The 20,780-nt window shown below is 42.7% G+C and overlaps 1 protein-coding gene across 1 annotated transcript in view; it reads right to left on the reverse strand.

The window, feature by feature from the left end:
- NPSR1 (neuropeptide S receptor 1) overlaps positions 1 to 19,841 on the reverse strand; it is a 41,011-nt gene extending 21,170 nt beyond the window's left edge. Inside the window, exons 1-4 of the mRNA XM_061586216.1 lie at positions 19,800 to 19,841; positions 12,961 to 13,064; positions 12,147 to 12,240; positions 4,398 to 4,599 (exon numbers count right to left, since the gene is read on the reverse strand). Coding sequence (XP_061442200.1) covers positions 4,398 to 4,599; positions 12,147 to 12,240; positions 12,961 to 13,064; positions 19,800 to 19,806 — 407 coding nt within the window. The 5' untranslated portion in view covers positions 19,807 to 19,841. The remainder of the gene's footprint in view (positions 1 to 4,397; positions 4,600 to 12,146; positions 12,241 to 12,960; positions 13,065 to 19,799) is intronic.
- Between the last annotated feature and the right edge of the window lie 939 nt (positions 19,842 to 20,780).

Genomic DNA, 20,780 nt, shown 5'->3' on the forward strand with positions numbered 1-20,780 from the left:
GGCTTTAAAAGAAGATTAGACAAATTCATGGAGGACAGGGCTATCAATGGCTACTAGTTGTGATGGCTGTGCTCTGCCACCCTAGTCAGAGGCAGCATGCTTCTGAAAACCAGTTGCTGGAAGCCTCAGGAGGGGAGAGTGTTCTTGCACTCGGGTCCTGCTTGCGGGCTTCCCCCAGGCACCTGGTTGGCCACTGTGAGAACAGGATGCTGGACTAGATGGGCCACTGGCCTGATCCAGCAGGCTCTTCTTATGTTCTTATTAACCGTAAGAAAGGAGAGCAGGGAACTTGAAATTGCCCAACAACAATTTGCACCTAGATATCATCTTCTCTACTATGGTGAAATGTTTTGTATTTCTGTTTCAGTTATAGTGATTATTTATCTCTCTGTGTGTATATAACTGATTTCAGTAATCAGTAATAATTGAAGAACTGATTTCACAAAACGTCCCACTTCAGGAAAGTATATAAGCATGAGTTTCTGTTTGAACAAGTGATCAAATCCTATTAACCTTAATAGACAAGCTTGAGTAGGATTTCAAACTGGAAATGTATAATGAGTACATGTGCTCAAACTTCCTGGAATATGATACCACTTGAATATATTAGTTCTATGTATTGTGAAGCTAGAGATAATTGTACTTTGCATTTCTTTGCATTCTCTTGGTAGGTTAGCTTGTTAAATAGACGGTTCTGCCCTTCATAGAAGGCTAGTGTCTTTCACTTTGACTCTGTATTGTTTGTAGGATGTGGAGGAAGTAGGTTTCAAAAATGAATTTTTGATTATTTCCATTTATTTATTTCCACATATATGCTGTTTTTCACCTTTATTGCTCTCAGAGTGGCATACAACAAAATAAAAAATAACCTTGAAAAGTGATGCATTTGGTTTCCAGGCCTAGACCGTAAACACAAGTATTTCCAGTGCTTCATTCAAAAGCTGACAGCCCCTCTTGCCAGGACTTTAATTGCTCTTCACTAATGTGTTTGCCATTCTAAGGATCAATGGCTTCAGGTTATCACAGCAAATATGAAAAGAAATCCTGGTTCAAGTAAACACATGAGAAGTGGGAGGGGGGACAAGCAGGGAGGAGGAACACACTAGCTCTGCTTCCCTCTTTACCATTTCAATTGCCTTTCACACATTGAAAAATGAGAGTTGAAACTCGGAAGCCTTATATGTCCAAGGAGGCTCCCCATGTGTTTTAGAACTTTGATTTTCCAGGGTTCCAAAATGTGCGGGAGCCTCTACAAGTACAGGAGGCTTCCCCACTTCAGTTGCCCTTGAAAGCACACAGGACCATGGGGACAGGGGGAGCTAGTGCACTCTATCCTCTCTTCAAGTACTTATCTAAGCCCCATTCAGAATGCCTGAATAGGACTTGAGTACATACATTATCCCATGTAAATAAGTCCTATAAATATGGCCAAGGAAGCATACCAACATACAGTAGGGCCCTGCTTACCGGCGTTCCATTTTGCGGCATTCCGCTGATGCGGTGGCTTTCAATTCAGGGAAATACCCCGTTTTAAAGCCGATTTTGTGATTTTACAGCATTTTGTGACATTTTTGCAACATTTTTGTGCGACGTGGCCCATTATAGTCAATGGGTTCCGCTTTACAGTGATTTCCGCTTTATGGCGGGGGCCTGGTCCCTAACCTGCCATATAAGTGGGGCTCTACTGTATATGATTGTCTAGAGCAAAGTATGAAATTTTGCTCTTAAAATTTTAGAAAACAGTGCAAAGAGCAGGGCTCTTTGTGCTGTTCCACAGTCACAAGGAGCCCTGTGCTGTTGTGCAAAAAGCTGTTAAAAGTATTTGGCAGAAAAAAACAAACAACAAAAAAAACCCTACCTGTGGCCACCTCAGTCACATAAGGAAGCACAATCTCCCCATCCCACAAGCAACAGACAAATAACCTACACCGCCCCGCATAAAAACCCACAAAAATTAAATACATACAAAAAAGCAGGCAACATCCCATTAAAAAATGGCAACCTTCGACCCCAGCGAAAGGCAAAAAAGCCCTCAAATTAAAAACTGGAATGAACAGAGGGCATTGGAGGACACCAATGGGGGTATCTGAGGACACCTTCAATGGATTATCTATTCAGGATCCGATAATATTGGAACAACTTCTGAAGGTGGAACAGAACCTTCCACATTTGATGCAGTTAAGATTTCAAAGAATGGCTGTGTGGGGGAAAAGCAAGAATTTTCTAGGAGAAATAAAAATCAGCAGAGAACGTTGTGTACACTTTGCTCTTTTGGGCACTATGAACAATTTGGTATGCTCCCTTTTATTTTATTTTATTTTATTTAACAAAATTTATATACTGCTTGAATGTAAAGAGGTGTACAAAAACATTAAAGTTGCCAATAATGCAGTTAAAAACAAGTAATGAAAACACAATTAAAACAGCTACTAACTAAAAAGATTAAAACGTGTCAACAGCTATGTGTTTGGAAAGGCTTGCCTAAACAGAAAAAGTTTTAAGTGGGTGCCAGAAAGGATTACGAATACGCCTGCCTGATGGGAGCTGCTCCACACACAATCTATAGCCATTGATTGTCATGGGCACTTGGCATACATCTAAAACTTAAGTGAAAGATACTATACTTCTGGAGTTCACAGCCCAGTCTGGGCTCCTAGGCATGTGCACTATGATGTTAACATAAAAACATGAGACAGAGCTTGCTGGATCAAGCCAGTGGCCCATCTAGTTCAGCATCCTATTCTCATAGTGGCCAACTAGATGCCTATGGGAAGCCTGAAAGAAGGACCTGATCACAACAGTACTCCTCCCACCTATGGTTCCCAGTAATTGGTGTTCAGAGACATACACCAATTACCAAGTATTGACACACTTTGTTACTGACATACTTTGTTACAGGAAGTGTGTCTGTTATTCACACAATATGTATCAGCTGTACCTGCAAATCACCAAGCCAAAATCAACACAATATACATTTTCAAGCAGTAAAATTTATTGTTTGCAAAAAAGAAGCCATTTATTGAGTCTCCAATGGGTCACTAGACATAGTTGTTGAGCTGCACTTGAATTTGTCCATCACAGCTCTGGTTTATGGATTTGTTGCAGTAAGCACTGGTGTATCATGTACCCACAACAAACACAAATGCTGTATAAAGTATGGAGGTGGTCCTAAAAATCTGTCCAACCTGAGATCTACATAAACTTTGTTGCTGAATTTTTCCTCATTCCTTTTGAAAAATGGCGACAACAGCTGATGGCATTATTACCAGTCTATAAGTACATGTGTATCCTCACATGAGAGAATCGTCCTTCCTGACCTGTGGTGGAGATGTGCTTATTAATGCCTTGGAATGAAAATGCCAGGAAAAGTGCACTTAAAAACCCCTCTGTCCAAAGAATTATGGCCCAGTAGTACGAGATAGTTGTCAAACCTGAGAGTAATTTTGCTGAAGAATTTATTTTTGTTCATACAACAAATTTTGCAGCTATTGGGTGACTGAGGCATACTGCTGGGCAACAATCCGGGCTAGATTCAAGGTGCTGGTTTTAACCTATAAAGCCTTACACGGCTTGGGACCACAATACCTGTTGGAACGCCTCTCCCGATATGAACCTACCCGGACACTTCGTTCAACATCGAAGGCCCTCCTCCGGGTGCCTACTCAGAGGGAAGCTCGGAGGATGGCAACAAGAAAAAGGGCCTTCTCAGTGGTGGCCCCCGAACTGTGGAACGATCTCCCTGTTGAGGTACGCCTGGCGCCAACATTACTATCTTTTCGGCGCTAGGTTAAAACCTTCCTCTTCTCCCAGGCATTTTAACATTTTAACATCTATGTTTTAACTTTTTAACATTTTAATTCAGCATTTAGTATACCAGTATTTTTGTAGTTTAGTATGTTTAAAGTTTTCTTTGTGCTTATTGTATATTGAAGTTTTACTGTTGTGAACCGCCCAGAGAGCTTCGGCTATGGGGCGGTATAGAAATTTAATAAATAAATAAATAAATAAAGTATTGAACAAAGAAACTAAATATACTTAAATTAATAAAAGCCTTCATAAAATGGCATCCATCTATATTTTCCTTTATACATAAAATAAACTTCTATATACATTTATTAATATGTTATTCATAAAAATAGACCAACTGTGCAACTAACTGCATGGCTACCAAAACATTTGTGAGATCCAGATGTCTGGGGGTACCTGAGTTTCCACGTGTGCATAGAGCTCCTTTGCCAACTGTGGCTTCACCACTTATTTCAGTGGAAGGAGCCAATATGAGCACTTGTTCCTTTGCACATGCAGATTGGCTCCTTCCATGAGGAAGCTCACATGGATATGTAACCCAAGCCCATATCTGGAGTGAGGCAAGTGTATTATTAGCATAAGATTCTTACCTGATAATAATCAGAGGAATAAAATATACCAGGAAGGCAACCGTGGTCATGTAGGGAATCCAGTAAGAGTCATCTGGCCAGGCAGCCCAGCATTGTACTTCCCCATTGGACAGTTGCTGCTTCCCGAATATGATCAGTGTTGGAATTGAAAACAGGAAGGAGAGGCCCCAGGCAACCACAATGAGAATTTTTGCTTGCCTTTCTGTTCAAGAAACAAGAGCAAGGTCTCTTTATTACATATGCAGCTTCTTTAAAGGACCAACCTGGATGTTGAGCAAAATATAGAGGAGCGAGGAAGAGGCAAGAGTTATCCACAGTGCGGAGCGAGAAACTTAGTTGGTCACATTCTATGAAATAAGAGTGACTGCCTGTGTTCAATTTTAGGATTAAAACAGTTAGGGATGGTTTACCAAATGTGTTATTGTGAAGGATAATTGAGAGCTATGTCAAACACTGCAGTTCTAAACATGCTCATGATTTCAATGAGGTGTTTTTTAGATTTCAGATAAAGAAAGGTCAGCACAACAGCTGGGATTAATTCCGTTCTAAGTGAGAGCTTAGTTAAGACAAAGGAAAACACCAAAACCAAACCAAAAGCCCTAACAAACCTTTGTTTGTTCCTTTGTTTTTGTAGAAGAGGGGGCACAATGCTGTGGCAAGAGATCCCTGGTAATCCCAATTAAAATGATTTTGGGTAGCATGGCTGGGAGAGAGCTCTGCCAAGCCCTATCATCAGCATATGGCATTCCTGAGCAATGCTGGGGCTCACTCAAATGCATTTGGAAAGGATAATATGTTGGAAGATAAGAGACAAAATACTTCTTCACACAGTGCAGACGCAGCTCTAGAGTTAACAAGGACCTAGGAGAAAATAATTTATGGGGCTAGGGTTGACAGGTCAGAAGCATCCCAACACTGAGATTTCAGGGGCAGTCCCTAGTGATGTCATTAAGTATGATACATTAAGCACCAACCATAGTTGCTTGGAGCATACAACTCAAACAAAATGATTTCTCTGATTGGAAATTAGCTAAAAGATGGTGTTCTCAGGTCCTACTGAAGTGATGGAATCATTCCTTCTCACCTGTTCAGGGAATGTGGGTAGAGAACATTTAATCTAGCATGCCTGCTTCTGGTAAGAAGGGCTTAAGTGCCCTCAGGACTGGCCAGTCACCAGAAGGCCATTGTAGGAAAAAGGGAGCCTAGTGTTGTGGAGATGTCAGATGGGAACACTCAGGAGCAAAGATGGATGCCCCTGAAGGCTGCAATTCTAAACATACTTAGTAAGGGACTGAGCCAGTGTGGTGTAGTGGTTAAGGTGCTGGAATACGACCTGGGAGACAAGAGTTTGAATCCCCACACAGCCATGAAGCTCACTGAGAGACCTTGGGCCAGTCACTGCCTCTCAGCCTCAGAGGACGGCAATGGAAAACTCCCTCTGAATACTGCATACCATGAAAACCCTATTCATAGCATCGCCATAAGATGGAATTGACTTGAAGGCAGCCCATTTCCATTTTTAAAGCCCTATAGAACTTAATAGGACTTACTTCTGAGTAGATATAGTTTGGAATGTTCTGTAATGATATCCATATCCAAGCACGGTTGGCAACCCCCTGCCTGGAATGCCCTGTCCCTGCCTTTTAACATGGTTGTTCCATACTTCTTTATACACTTGACCCTCCACTTCAGAAAGAGGTTTGAGAAATGAGTACGAGTAAGAAGATTTTCTACCAATTTCTGACTACCCTGTGGGCTGCCATGGACTCACTTTGACAGGCAGAAAACCCAGCATCTCACAGCCAGTCAGGATTCCTAACCAAAAACCAAAAATATGATAAATGAAGAAATATTTATATAAGCATGGGAAGATAGAAACAAAATTCAAAGGGACCTTGATAGGCTGGAGGATTAGGCCGAAAACAACAGAATGAAATTCAACAGGGATAAATGCAAAGTTCTACACTAAGAAAAAAGAAACTAAATGCACAGTTATAAGATGGAGGATACTTGGCTCAGCAATACGACATGTGAGAAGGATCTTGGAGTTGTCATTGATCATAAGCTGAATATGAGCCAACAGTGTGATGTGGCTGCAAAAAAGGCAAATGCTATATTAGGCTGCATTAACAGAAGTATAGTTTCCAGATCGCGTGAAGGATTAGTTCCCCTCTATTCAGGACTGGTTAGGCCTCATCTTGAATACTACGTCCAGTTCTGGTCTCCTCACTTCAAGAAGGATGCAGACAAACTGGAACAGGTTCAGAGGAGGGCAACAAGCAGTGGTGTCACTAGCGGGAGTATGGGGGTGTGTGGACCTCTGGTGCACGCCCTCCCAGGCGCATGGACGAAGTGGCTGGGCTCGCGTGTGCGCGTGCATGCGTGTGCCCTCGAGGCCAGCCACCCCATCCATGCCCCTGGGAGGGTGCGCGCCGGAGGGGCACCCAGCCAGAGAAGGCCTGGGAATGCCGGCACGCCTCCCTCACCCTGCCGATGCTGCTCCCGGTGTCGCCCGCCCGTCTCCAAGGAGGAGTTGGAGAAGCCTTGCCGGGCAACAGTGCAGGGCGGCTCTGGGTGTCACCCCCCTCATGGTGACACCCGGGTGTGGGCCGCACCCTCCGCACCCCGGTAGTGACGCCCCTGGCAACAAGGATGATCAGGGGACTGGAAACCAAGCCCTATGAGGAGAGACTGAAAGAGCTAGGCATGTTTAGCCTGGAAAAGAGAAGAGTGAGGGGAGATATGATAGCACTCTTTAAGTACATGAAAGGTTGTCACATAGAGGAGGGCCGGGATCTCTTCTTGATTGTCCCAGAGTGCAGGACACGGAATAATGGGCTCAAGTTGCAGGAGGCCAGATTTCAATTGGACATCAGGAAAAACTTCCTAACTGTTAGAGCCATATGACAATGGAATCAATTACCTAGAGAGGTAGTGGGCTGTCCGACACTGGAGGCATTCAAGAGGCAGCCTGACAGCCATCTGTCGGGAATGCTTTGATTTGGATTCCTGCATTGAGCAGGGGGTTGGACTTGATGGCCTTATAGGCCCCTTCCAACTCTACTATTCTATGATCTCAGTTTTAGATTCCACTTACGGATGGATGAATCTGTCACTTTCTCAAACATCTAATTTTGGTTCTTGGTTTTAAACTAAGTTTCCTCATGAGTTTGCAATTTTTTAAAAAAGTCCCCATGAACATTTGGCAGCATTTTAGCACACTTTCTACCTACTATACACATTTTGTGTGCAATTGTGTCTATTATACACATTTTGTAAGCAATTCTGCTAATATACTGTATTTTTGTATATTACTTTAATTAATATATGCATTTTATGCTCTAAGCCCCATAGAATTCAACAGGATTTACTTCTGAGTAGATATAGTTTGGATTGTGCTGTTGATAAAGCTTGACTAGGAATCCTCTGCAAAGACATCCATATCCAAGCAGGGTTGGCAACCCCCTGCCTGGAATGCCCTGCCCCTATCTTTTAACATGGTTGCTCCAATTTTCTTCACAGATTCAACCTTTCACTTCAGAAAGAGGTCTGAGAAATTAGTAAGACTAAGAAGATTCTTTACCCTTTCCTGTCTACCCTGTGGGCTGCTATAAATTCACTTCGACAGCCAACCCAATTCCAGTGAGTAATAATTGATAGAGAGAAAATACACATGGTTTGGTCTACCTTCACAGGCAGCAGCTTGGGAACAACAATTGCAAGTCACGCTTCCAAATATGTGAATTCTCTTTTACTATAATTGGGGCAAGAAACAAACTGTCATACAACCAACAAGGTGCATCATCAATGGGTTTAAGGGGATTGAGCTGAGCTCCCTACCAGGGAGCAACAACAACCCCCCCCGGTTAAAAAAAAGTATCTTTAAAATCGTTCTTTTCACTTCACTCTTGAATGCACATCATACCTAGGGCAAATCCACGCCATTCATTTAAAGCACATTCAACACACATTTGAAGCACATGAATCATACCACAGAATCATGGGAACTGTAGTTTGTTAAGGGTGGTGAGAACTATAACTGTGAGGGGGAAACTACTCTTACCAGGATTCTTTAGGGGAAGTCATGTGCTTTAAATGTGAGCTGGATGTGCTTTAAATGTATTGTGTGGATCTACTTAAATAAACTTTGCCTGTATGTAAAGCGTTTTAATTAATTTTTCAAAATGGAAATGAGCTATAAAGTGTACTTGGTGACCATGGGCTACTCACCATCTTGCAGCCTATCTGCCCCTCAGGATGAAAACAAATGTAGAAGAAATAATCTACAACCATAGTGTGAAATTAAATACTTATTGGGACACAGTATGAAGAAATATTTATATAAGCATGACTATCATATATGTTTATTATTTACACAACCTTTAAAGATATTTACAGTGCAATCCTTTGTTTGTTTACTCAGAAGCAAGTCCCAATGTATTCAATGGGGCTTACTCAAACAGGGAAGTGTGCAGAGAACTGCAACCTCAAGAGATAAGGTTTTTTTTAACAAGCCTTTTAAGTTGAGACCTTACTCCAGTCTGTGTCTGTGTTGGAATTGCTTTTTAATATGTTTTTAAACCTTTTTTTTTAAGATGCTTTTAAAGCTTTTAAAATGTTTTTAAAGATGTTTTGTTTTAATATATTTTAAAGTCTGCTTTTATGATGTTTTAAAGTGTTTTTAGTGCTTTTGTTTGCCACCTTGGGCTCCTACTGGGTGGAAGGGAGGGATATAAATCAAATAATAAATAAATAAATAAATAAATAAATAAATAAATAAATAAATAAATAAATAATTTCATTCACCCAACACAAAATTCAAAATCATGCCACTTTAAGCTGTTTTGCAACTGTTTATACTTGTTTTATGGTTACTGGATTTTAAGGGGTTTTATTTCTTATTGTAAGATCCTCCATGGCGCAGAGTGGTAAGCGGCGGTAACACAGCCAAAGCTCTGCTCACGGCCGGAGTTCAATTCCAATGAAAGGAGGAAGTCGAATCTCCAGTAAAAGGGGTCGAGGTCCACTCAGCTTTCCATCCATCCATGGTCGGTAAAATGAGTACCCAGCATATGCTGGGGGGTAAAGAAAGGCCGGGGACAGAACTGACAATCCCACCCCATATATACGGTCTGCCTAGTAAACGTCGCAAGATGTCACCCTAAGAGTCAGAAATGACTCGCACTACAAGTGCGGGGACACCTTTACATTTTATTTCTTATTGTGAGCCGCCTTGGCTTCCAATCACCAAACTTACCTCATAGGGTTGTTGGAAAGACTCCATATACATACGCACACACTGGAGATGTAAAGATACATACAGCTCATATAATACTTTATTGTTAAACCAGTTGGTCATTGCAGAACATTTTTAAAAAACCAGCATTCATTTCTTACACAATAAAAACTGTGATACCTGAGTAAGCCCTGCCTAATTGCTTAAAAAAATAGGATTGGAGGGGGAGAGAAAGATTTACAACAGAAACACAATTCTTTGCTATGTTCACTTCAAAGTCCCATTAATTTACAGCACAATCCTAACCATGTCTACTCAAAAATAAGTCCTATTGAATTCAATGGGAAGCGAATATTTGATTAAAGCTTCATATTGGAAAGGTGTTCAAAACACTGCCCTCTTCAATAGCCCAGGGTTTGACTCCTGCACACAAGAGAAAAAAAACCCTGAAAGCTATATACTTACACAATTTATGACATTTTCAGATAAACAGAAAAAACGGGGGGAACCAACCATTTTCTGGTGTTGCAGTGAGGTCTAGGCACTGCCTGGAGGTCAAGAAATCACAACCCTGACTTCACTTATTGGCTACAAATGTGAAAGGACAGGGTTAGAGCAGCCAGCTAAGAGATAATTTCACGGAAGTTGTGGGGCGCAGTGCCTGATGTTTTAGTCGATATCTTGTGAACCAGACCAACTAGATACTTATTTTTTTATTATTAAAGCGGAGAGTCAGGAGATTAAGGTAGGTCACCCAGAGACCCGGAGAGGACTCCCATAAGCCAGAGTATCTGGCTGAAAACCGGACATCTGGCAACCCTAGTATATGTTACAAAGGCATTGTTATTTTCTGGCTACCAGAAGGTTTAAGAATGCAAGGAGCCCTTAATTATCTCAAAGAATGATCTCCACCCTCAATCCCAATGTTTTGCAGACAATAAAATCCCAATGATAACTCCTTTACCATAACATATAGCATCATCGTGGGACATTATCACAAATATGCATTTACTTGCCTTACTTGCTCCACACGAAAGGAAGAGAGGGAAGATCTATGTACGTATGTATTTATTTATTAAATTTATATGCCACCCTTTCTCCCAGAAGGAGCCCAGAATGATACTCTAAGCTCCTTGGAGAATGGCAGAATAAAACTGTACTCAATAAATAAATAAAGATTATTGGCTGCTGCAACACAGTCAATAATGTGGTGTCACAACACAGAGTCAGAGTTCACATTCAGGAAAGTTTGATGCGGGGGTGCTGTTTTCATTAGCAACCCATGTCCAGTGTACCATTACGTTCTGCACTAAGCTTTTGTCTGCAGAACATAGTTTCCAGATTTAAAATCACTCAGGTAGCATTCTTCCAGTTAGCCAACCATCCACTGTTCTGCAATATTTCACTTGCAATTTTTAGGGACGCCTGTATCTACTCTGCTATCACCTTCAGTATTTAAAAAATTTTAATACTAAGAATCACAACGCTGGTCCCAGGTTTCTGGGAGCCCTCAGGCACAGTGGACCTCTCACCACCACCAGCACCGGGCCTGGTCACCTCCTCCCACCACCTGTCTTCATTGCTGCAGGGGCCTGCTGGCTCTGCTACCACCACCATCTTCTTCTCAGTGCCTTGTCCATTCCTTTAGCTGCTGGAGGCTCTGGGTGCTCTGCCATAAGCCCTTCCATGGCTGCCATTGCCTCTGTTGCCAGAAGCATGCAGGGCCTCTAGGGCATGGGAAACTTCACCTTGCAGACACCATAGCCACGGCAGTGTCCATGAGGTGAAGTTTCCTGCTCCATGGAGGCTGCTTCAGAAGAAGTGGGGTCCGACACGTTTCTGGCAGTAGTGGCTGTGTAAGGGCTTGTGGCACAGCACCTGGAGCCTCAGCTGCTGAAGGGTTGAGCGAGGCATTGAGGAAGAGGGGGAGGTGGTATCAGCGGTAGTGGCAGTAGCAGTGCCGGTGGGCCCTGCAGCAACCAAGACAGGTGGTGGGAGGAGGTGACCAGGCCCAGTGCCAGTGGTGGTGAGGGGTACCTGGGAGCTCCTAGGCCCTCAGGCCAAAGCCCAACCTGGCTGCCCGCTGGCACCTCGGCCAGATGAATAATTTCATTGACATAAATGGAATTCTTTCTGCATTTAAAATGATATGACTGAAGTTTCAAGGACTTGAACCAATTAAAAGTGCATTCACTACCCATGTTGTAGATTTTCTACCAGGGATAGTTTTCAACCACTTTATTAAATTCTGGGTTCTTAATGGCTTTTTCTCACTATAGCAAAAAGTAAGGAAAATATTAAGTAGAGTATCTGGCATGAATGTAATAACGATAGTAAAAAGCCAAAGGCCAACACCACAGCCATTTTAAAAATGGCAAGGACGTCCACAAGTAGCAATGAATAAAAGAGGATAGAGCATTCATTCACAGCAATAATAATAAGTTACTGGCTCCCAAAATGAAGTTGCTGCAGAAGGGTGGGCTGGAACATGGGGGGCATCATAAATCTCTTACCTCCTTGGAAGAACTTCATTGGATACACTATGGCATGATATCTGTCTATGCTTAGTGACACCAGGACGTAGGTAGAGGCATATAACAGTACAACCTAGAGCAGAAAGAATGAAGTGAACATTTGTAACATTTGTTACAGGGAATGGGGCCATAACTATTTGGAAGTTCTTTCTTTGCTTAGATTTGGATTAGAATGTGCAAGTGGAAAGAGTGGATAGTGTCAGATCTGTACAGGCTCCTGTATGAAGCTCAGTGATGCTATGAAGCTCACTGGGCAATCCCTATTAGGAATATAGAAAGCGGCTTTATACTGAGTCAGACCATCGGTCCATCTAGCTTAGTACTGTTTACAATGACTGGTAGCAGCTCTCCAGCTTTTCAGACAGGGAGAATCGTAGCCCTACCTGGAGATGTGGGGGACTGAACCTGGGACCTTCTGCATGCTAAGCAGATGCTCTACCAATAAAATGGAATAATCCCCTAAATGCACTAATGTAAATTATACATTAAATTCAAGAACTTTAACTTGTTCAGATTGTTCAAGATGTTATGAGAAATGATTTCACAATGGCTTATATGTGCCAAAGGTGTTGTATGCTTTTCTCATTCATGTTTCTGAACAAATATAATTAATGTAACCAGGATGAACCAATGAATATAAAAAATTCAATCAGTAGAATACACTTTTTTCTACTTCCCATACCACCACCCCTCCCCAGATATGGAGTGTTGCATGGTTTTTCACAATAGGCAAGTCATTAAGTTACGGAGTGAGTACATAAAGAAACTCAGATAACATTATCTATTCCCGTACCTGCAGATAGCGAACAATTCGGCAGACAAGATCAGGGGCCATGAAATCTCCAGTGAAGCGCCAAATTATATCAGTCATTATATTTATAAGGCCTGTAAAACAATCTATTGAAAATACAAAAAGACAGAGTTAGAAGGAAAACAAGACAGCCGCTATAGTGTCATTATGAACTCAAAGTCAACTCCCACCTTCTGGGAGTGTGGAGAGCAGTGTGTGGTACAGCTGCCAAGTGACTCTGGTAAAAGGCATGCTCAAAGTACAGAGAGTGCTGGAGCCCCATGTCCCCTTAGCTACTGTTATGAAGGTTACAGAAAGTTGTGATATGGTTAAAATTGGGGTAAAGCACAGGGTGAGGCTGATTTAGGGACTGCCTACTTTTCCCTCCATAATTTGAAGTCCATACCGTTCCCCCTCCCATGCTATCCAGATTCTGGGGAGACACAAGAAGCTCAAAAGTGAATCCTGACAGCACTTGTTGATTTTTAAAAGACAGGTTTGAAGCTTTTCTGATGACCTTGATCTCTGACAGGAATGGGGGAGAAATTCAGTTCAATTCACGTTCAAAGGTGAATCTATCAAATTTGAACTTTCTGAAACAATAGGAGAGCTGAAACACAGGTGGCCTTCAAAATTTGCACTTATCCAAATTTTGCAATCCAGTTCTCCAAACAAGGTGTGCAAAAAATGCATATATGCAGAGTGGTTGCCAGTTAAGAACATAAGAACATAAGAAGAGCCTGCTGGATCAGGCCAGTGGCCCATCTAGTCCAGCATCCTGTTCTCACAGTGGCCAACCAGGTGCCTGGGGGAAGCCCGCAAGCAGGACCCGAGTGCAAGAACACCCTCCCCTCCTGAGGCTTCCAGCAACTGGTTTTCAGAAGCATGCTGCCTCTGACTAGGGTGGCAGAGCACAGCCATCATGGCTAGTAGCCATTGATAGCCCTGTCCTCCATTAATTTGTCTAATCTTCTTTTAAAGCCGTCCAAGCTGGTGGCCATTACTGCATCTTGTGGGAGCAAATTCCATAGTTTAACTATGCGCTGAGTAAAGAAGTACTTCCTTTTGTCTGTCCTGAATCTTCCAACATTCAGCTTCTTTGAATGTCCACGAGTTCTAGTATTATGAGAGAGGGAGAAGAACTTTTCTCTATCCACTTTCTCAATGCCATGCATAATTTTATACACTTCTGTCATGTCTCCTCTGACCCGCCTTTTCTCTAAACTAAAAAGCCCCAAATGCTGCAACCTTTCCTCGTAAGGGAGTCGCTCCATCCCCTTGATCATTCTGGTTGCCCTCTTCTGAACCTTTTCCAACTCTAGAATATCCTTTTTGAGATGAGGCGACCAGAACTGTACACAGTATTCCAAATGCGGCCGCACCATAGATTTATACAACGGCATTATGATATCGGCTGTTTTATTTTCAATACCTTTCCTAATTATTGCTAGCATGGAATTTGCCTTTTTCACAGCTGCCGCACACTGGGTCGACATTTTTATCGTGCTGTCCACTACAACCCCGAGGTCTCTCTCCTGGTCGGTCACCGCCAGTTCAGACCCCATGAGCGTATATGTGAAATTAAGATTTTTTGCTCCAATATGCATAATTTTACACTTGTTTATATTGAATTGCATTTGCCATTTTTCCGCCCATTCACTCAGTTTGGAGAGGTCTTTTTGGAGCTCTACGCAATCCCTTTTTGTTTTAACAACCCTGAACAATTTAGTGTCGTCAGCAAACTTGGCCACTTCACTGCTCACTCCTAATTCTAGGTCATTAATGAACAAGTTGAAAAGTACAGGTCCCAATACCGATCCTTGAGGGACTCCACTTTCTACAGCCCTCCATTGGGAGAACTGTCCGTTTATTCCTACTCTCTGCTTTCTGCTTCTTAACCAATTCCTTATCCACAAGAGGACCTCTCCTCTTATTCCATGACTGCTAAGCTTCCTCAGAAGCCTTTGGTGAGGTACCTTGTCAAACGCTTTTTGAAAGTCTAAGTACACTCTGTCCACTGGATCACCTCGATCTATATGCTTGTTGACACTCTCAAAGAATTCTAATAGGTTACTGAGACAGGACTTTCCCTTGCAGAAGCCATGCTGGCTCTGCTTCAGCAAGGCTTGTTCTTCTATGTGCTTAGTTAATCTAGCTTTAATAATACTTTCTACCAGTTTTCCAGGGACAGAAGTTAAGCTAACTGGCCTGTAATTTCCGGGATCCCCTCTGGATCCCTGTTTGAAGATTGGCGTTACATTTGCCACTTTCCAGTCCTCAGGCACGGAGGAGGACCCAAGGGACAAGTTACATATTTGAGTTAGCAGATCAGTAATTTCACATTAAGAGTCTTCTCAGTGGCTGACTCGCCTCCTTTCACTCTAATTGGCTGCAGTCACCAGGAAGAGAGAAGGAAGCATGTTAGAAGACCCTTTTCAGTGGCTAACATGCTCCCCTTTCATGCTGATCGCCTCACAGAGGGACCCTGCTCGGACTCTGCTCTCAAAAAAGGAAGGGGACTAAGACACCTCCCCCCAGTAATCCCAGACAGCTACACCCCTGCTTTTAACCTTCCCTGGGACCTTTGGGCAGGTAATAAATGATGATGAAGGTGAAGATGATGATGATGATATTACAGGAAAGTGTGCATGAAAATTAATATATTAGTGGAAATAACATACAAAATGCATTATATCAGGGACAATTGATTGCAAAAATGTGTACATTAGTCAAACCCACATACAAAAAGGTGTTTATTAGGAGAAGTACGCTCTAAAATACTGAAGAATATTTATGAGGATTTTTTTTAAAAATCACAAATTGCTGCAGGAAAGTGAACTGAAGTTGAGAGTGCAAAAATGAGCAATGGAGGAAACTGAAATTGACAGTTCTTTAAATCCCTGATCTCTGCATTATTGCCCTTTCCCCTCACATGTTTCCAAAATGCATTTATGATGCTGTATTAAGTGCCTGCGTCTTAGTCCTCCTTTCGCTCAGAAAAAGACAAAAATTCTGAGATTAGGCAGTCAGGCAGCTGCCTCAGGCATCTGACTTCGGGTGTCCTGAAAAAACAGCAAATTGTTAGTAATTATAAGATTGCTCACTGGTGCATTTTTATTCCCAGGGACAGACGTTTATGGGATTTTCTGCCTCAGGTGCCAAAATAACTTGGCCAGCCTTGAGTACCATGCACCTTGGCTTGGGAGAGGGTCCCCATTTGCTGTCCTGACTCAGCAGCAAAATATCTTGGATCATCCCTGTTTGGAAAATAGGGTATTTTAAACTTCAGAAAGCTGGGCAGGATGGTTCCGTGGAAAATGGCCTGCATCCGGCTCCTGAGCCCAAGGTTTAGCACTTCTCCTGGAGAACCTAGCCCTCTTGCAAAATTGTGTGTAGGCACAGTGAGGCTGTGTGCACCAGAACTATCCCCTTTACTCTAAACTCGTTGCATGGAGCAGCGAGGTCTGCATGGGGCTTATTAGTGTGTTTGACTGAGCATGTTTACAAGCCTCCCCACAATCGGGAGCTCCAATCATGTAGGATTCCTGATCCCCGGAAGGCTTGTAAGTGCATTCAGGTAGACAGGCTTACAAGGCCTCTTCTGACCTTGCCTCTCAATGCAGCAAGGTCAGGGGTGGAGGGAATGGCACCAGCATGCTTGGGCCTGTGCCTCCTACACGCTTTTATAACACCTGAACTGGGATCCTGAAAATTAGGCTTAGATTCTGAAAGCTCAAACTCAAAGACCTGGCAACCTTGCAGAGGGTTGGAACTCAGGGATAGGGCTAGTGGCTGTTTTCCTTCAATTCACAGTTCTTTGAATACAGCACCATTGGGTACTGGGTACTGGCAGAGCTCGGAAAAGTTACTTTCTTTGAAGTACAACTCCCATCAGCCCCAGCCAGTGCATGCTGGCTGGGGCTGATGGGAGTTGTAGTTCAAAAAAGTAACTTTTCCGAGCTCTGGACTGGTCTCCATCCACCTTTGCCTCTGGCCCTACCCACCAGCGGCATGGGCCCCCCAGAAAAGAATGCAGTCCTCAAGCTGAAAAAAGTCCACCCCTCCAAATTGAGAATGTGGGTGCAAAAGCACATTGGGTGTTTTAACTTCAGATGCACTTTCATCAGAGGCTGTTTTAAAGCAGTATGTTTGGCTACATTTGGAAAACTCCTTCATAAATTCAACTCTACCCAGTGTCATTTCTGGAGTGCGGCTGCATCATTTGCCACTTGGGGCAGGTCCACATAAAGGCAGGATCCCAAGTTCAATCTGAGTTGAATCCACAGTTTCTCAAAGTGAATTGGCTCCAAACAGTGAATTCAACATTGCTCCTTGAAGTCCTTAAGTTCCAAACCCCTGCTTCATGTGGGCATTCCAAGATCCAATGCTTTAGCAAGGTTTAAGGTGGCCCCACAAGCAAATCTCCATCCTCCATCAAACACATGCTCCCTCCCCCATAATATTCTTATGTGGGTCCCTTCTCCAGTCTTCAGTGATTGGCTGGAAGTGGGGAAACAGTAAGAACGTCCTCTTTTCTTTCCACTCTACAAGCATGCAAACACAAACTCTGGATCTCCCCGCCCCTTTCCCTCAGATTGCATAGATCCTTCTGGTGCCATCTTAACTGAAGATAATGCAAACAGTAGCACCCCATCCAACAGCCAGGCAACAGTGGATTGGCTTCGAAGTTTTCTTTTCTGAGCCGAGTTAACTCTTCAAAAAGCATGGGTGGTGGTGGTCTGGTTGAGGGTAACATCATGTGAACAAAGCCCAGAAATTTTGGACTCAGCCTCAGACTCACTTGACTTCTTGACCTGCATCCAATCCCTAACCACTGCCAGCCAATGACGCACAGGGATTGTGTGAGATTTAAAATAAGAATGAGATTTTAAAAGAGAGTGGGAGCTGGGTGGCATTGTAGGGGTACTGCACAGAAAAACAACTATGTATGTTATGATGTTACATGTCATTTTCATTGTGTTTGATTGAAGACAAAGAAGAGATTTTGCTCAGTAATTGAGCATTTCAGAGTAGAACTTTCTTCTCTTCTGAGGAAACAATATTTTCACCTCCTACCAGCACTAATTTCTAAATTGTTTTCAAGCTAAAGTGTTGAAAGTAACAGAAACTGTGGGAGCTAGGGTGTTTGTTTTGAAGAGTTTAATACAACTGTAATAAGGGGCATCAGTTGAATTTGGTGACTTTAGCTTTGTGAAATAAGTCACCTGTAAAATAAAGGATCTCTGGTCACCCCTTGGCTAGACCGTAAGACAAACTACTGGTCTGATTGGGGGGGGGGCTATTATTTGTTTTGAGACAACAGCAGGATCCTTAAAAGATTGTTACACAGAACTTCATAATAGGTCATGGACACAATCATGTGTCCTCATAAATATACTTAGAGCTGGGTGAGGACAAGCGGCTGCCTTAGGGCATAACTCAAAGCTCCAAGAAAAATCCTGATGGTCTGATTGTTTTCCGTTTTTAGAGGGGAAAAAAACAACTTAAGAGAAGAGAAGAGGCTGCTTGACCTTCTCCCTACCTGTTATTGCTCTGCTGTAAATCACACTTCCAAATGCTTTTCCCCTTACAAGGTTACTCAGGGAAAGAATGAAACAACCCCCTACCATCATTTACTCTGATTTACATTTCCCTCTCCAAAAGAGGCTTTTTATCTAAAACAAACCAAAAAAGCTGTCACATTTTCATTACACAGATTTATGTGTAATGCATAGTTAGCCTCTTCAGACTCTAGCATAATTCCTTTCCTTGCCCAAGTTACAGGAAGGCAGATTTCAACCGAACGTTAGGAAAAACTTCCTAACTGTTAGAGCAGTATGACAATGGAGCCAATTACAGAGGGAGGTGGTAGGCTGTCCAGCATTAGAGGCATTCAATTGGCAGCTGGACAGCCACTTGTCGGGTATACTTTAAGGTGGATTCCTGCATTGAGCAGGGGGTTGGACTTGATGGCCCCTTCCAACTCTACTATTCTATGATTCTCTGTTACTGGAAACATTCTAGAAAATATTATTAGAAACAAAGAGGGTAATGATAAGAAATAATTATTTGAAATGTAATTGAATTTCTGTAAGTCTTTACTGGATAGAATAAGGATGTAACTTCATAACCTAAAACATGTTAGTCATCCACAGAAATGCTCATATGAGCATACATGATGTGAGCCTCACTGGGGATGCTTATATTCATGGGATGAGTTACTATTTTTGAAGTGAAGTGTTGGGTGGACTTGCACCACTCTTTGCCCTTCCTTCACATGGGCTGCAATCCAGAAACCTGTTTGGGTTGTGACCAAAGGCACGTGGGTGCACAGTCAGAGTTTGGCCTGTTGTTCAAGTGCAGCTCACCAGCCGCGTGCTGCAATTCAGTTGGAAAATTCCCTTGAGATTCCAAAAAGTGACTTGCCATACTACCTGAAGGGTGATGATAGAATGGGCAACAAGAGAGCCAATCTATGCAGCCAGAGGAATGGCCAGCTGGGAGTATTCCATTTCAGAAAGCAGGCTGGGAAACCACATGCCTGAATGCTCCCCCCCTTTTTTTTAAATCCATGCACATACAAAGCTAACCTGTCAGGGAGAAGGCTAGGTTACAATCTTTCTCCTTAACAGACTCCTTGCCACAGGCAGGAAGTGTTGTGTGTGATCTCCCTCCTGCTTTTTAAAAATGCTAAAGCTTCATTATTTCCAAACAGGGATGGCTAACCTTTTTCAGTCCGAGTGGTCTGTTGTCAGTCAGACCCCTGCCCCCCCCCGGGCCACATGCCAGCAGCAGCACGTATACACACACAGACACACTACACACAGCGACAATATACTCACCACACATACATGTAGTCACACATTCTCACCCACAAACACACATGCACCAGGCACTTTTAAAAACTGCATGCACATGTGCTCTCTGTCCACAGTATTTTCAGTCCTCTACATTCCAGCACCAGGGTGGAGATGGCTGGAAAGTTCCAAGCCTTTTAGAGATCCTCTCTAAAGAGATTTTTATCTCCCAATTTAAATGCTAAGCACTATAGGGGATAAGTCCTCTGCCTGCTCTTTAATAGTAGCTTATCTCTGATCTTAGTGCCGGTGGTGTTTAATGCTACGACTGATGATAAGAGATTGCTTTGCCGCCTCTTTAAGAGTAAATAGCAGCATTTCCACCCACCTCAGCGCTTTTTCTCTTAAAGAGCAGGCAGGGCTTCCTGCAGCATAGGGGGTAGAGTCAGCCCACATGCTCTGGGTTATCCACCCCTGATCTAAATGAATGATGCTGCAGCAAACACACAAGAGACACTGCTTTCCCAAATCACAAAGTGTATAAAAATAGCAGAAGTGTATAAAATCTAAAATGAAGAAATGTTGCCCTCTGTGTAGTTTGGCTTCAATGGTGACGGAGTGGTAGGATATTTATTTGTTACATTACATGCTGGAGAAAAAAGATGAGCACTTGTATTGTTCAACAATTTTATGAGAATTGGGGGGAAATGCATTACAGAAATAGGAAAAGGCACTTAAGAACTGCCACAAGGGATCGACTTCTGTATGGACCTACTTAACGGGCCAAGTTCAAACGATCACCATAGTAACAGCATTACGTTAGTGATACTACACATAAGATAGATGAGGTTAGGCACTGGCAAATATTAAGAAAAAAGGTCAACAAAACTTGAGTTTTAAAATTTGAAGCTACTGAAGCAGCCAACTCATTCCAAATGCAATTTATATTTATCCACACAAAAAAGTAAGAGTTTGACCAAAAGCACCCAGCAACCTCAGTCTGTAATGAGATGGAGACAAACATTC

Source organism: Rhineura floridana, chromosome 10 (assembly GCF_030035675.1).
Source record: "Rhineura floridana isolate rRhiFlo1 chromosome 10, rRhiFlo1.hap2, whole genome shotgun sequence".
Lineage (NCBI taxonomy): Eukaryota > Metazoa > Chordata > Lepidosauria > Squamata > Rhineuridae > Rhineura > Rhineura floridana.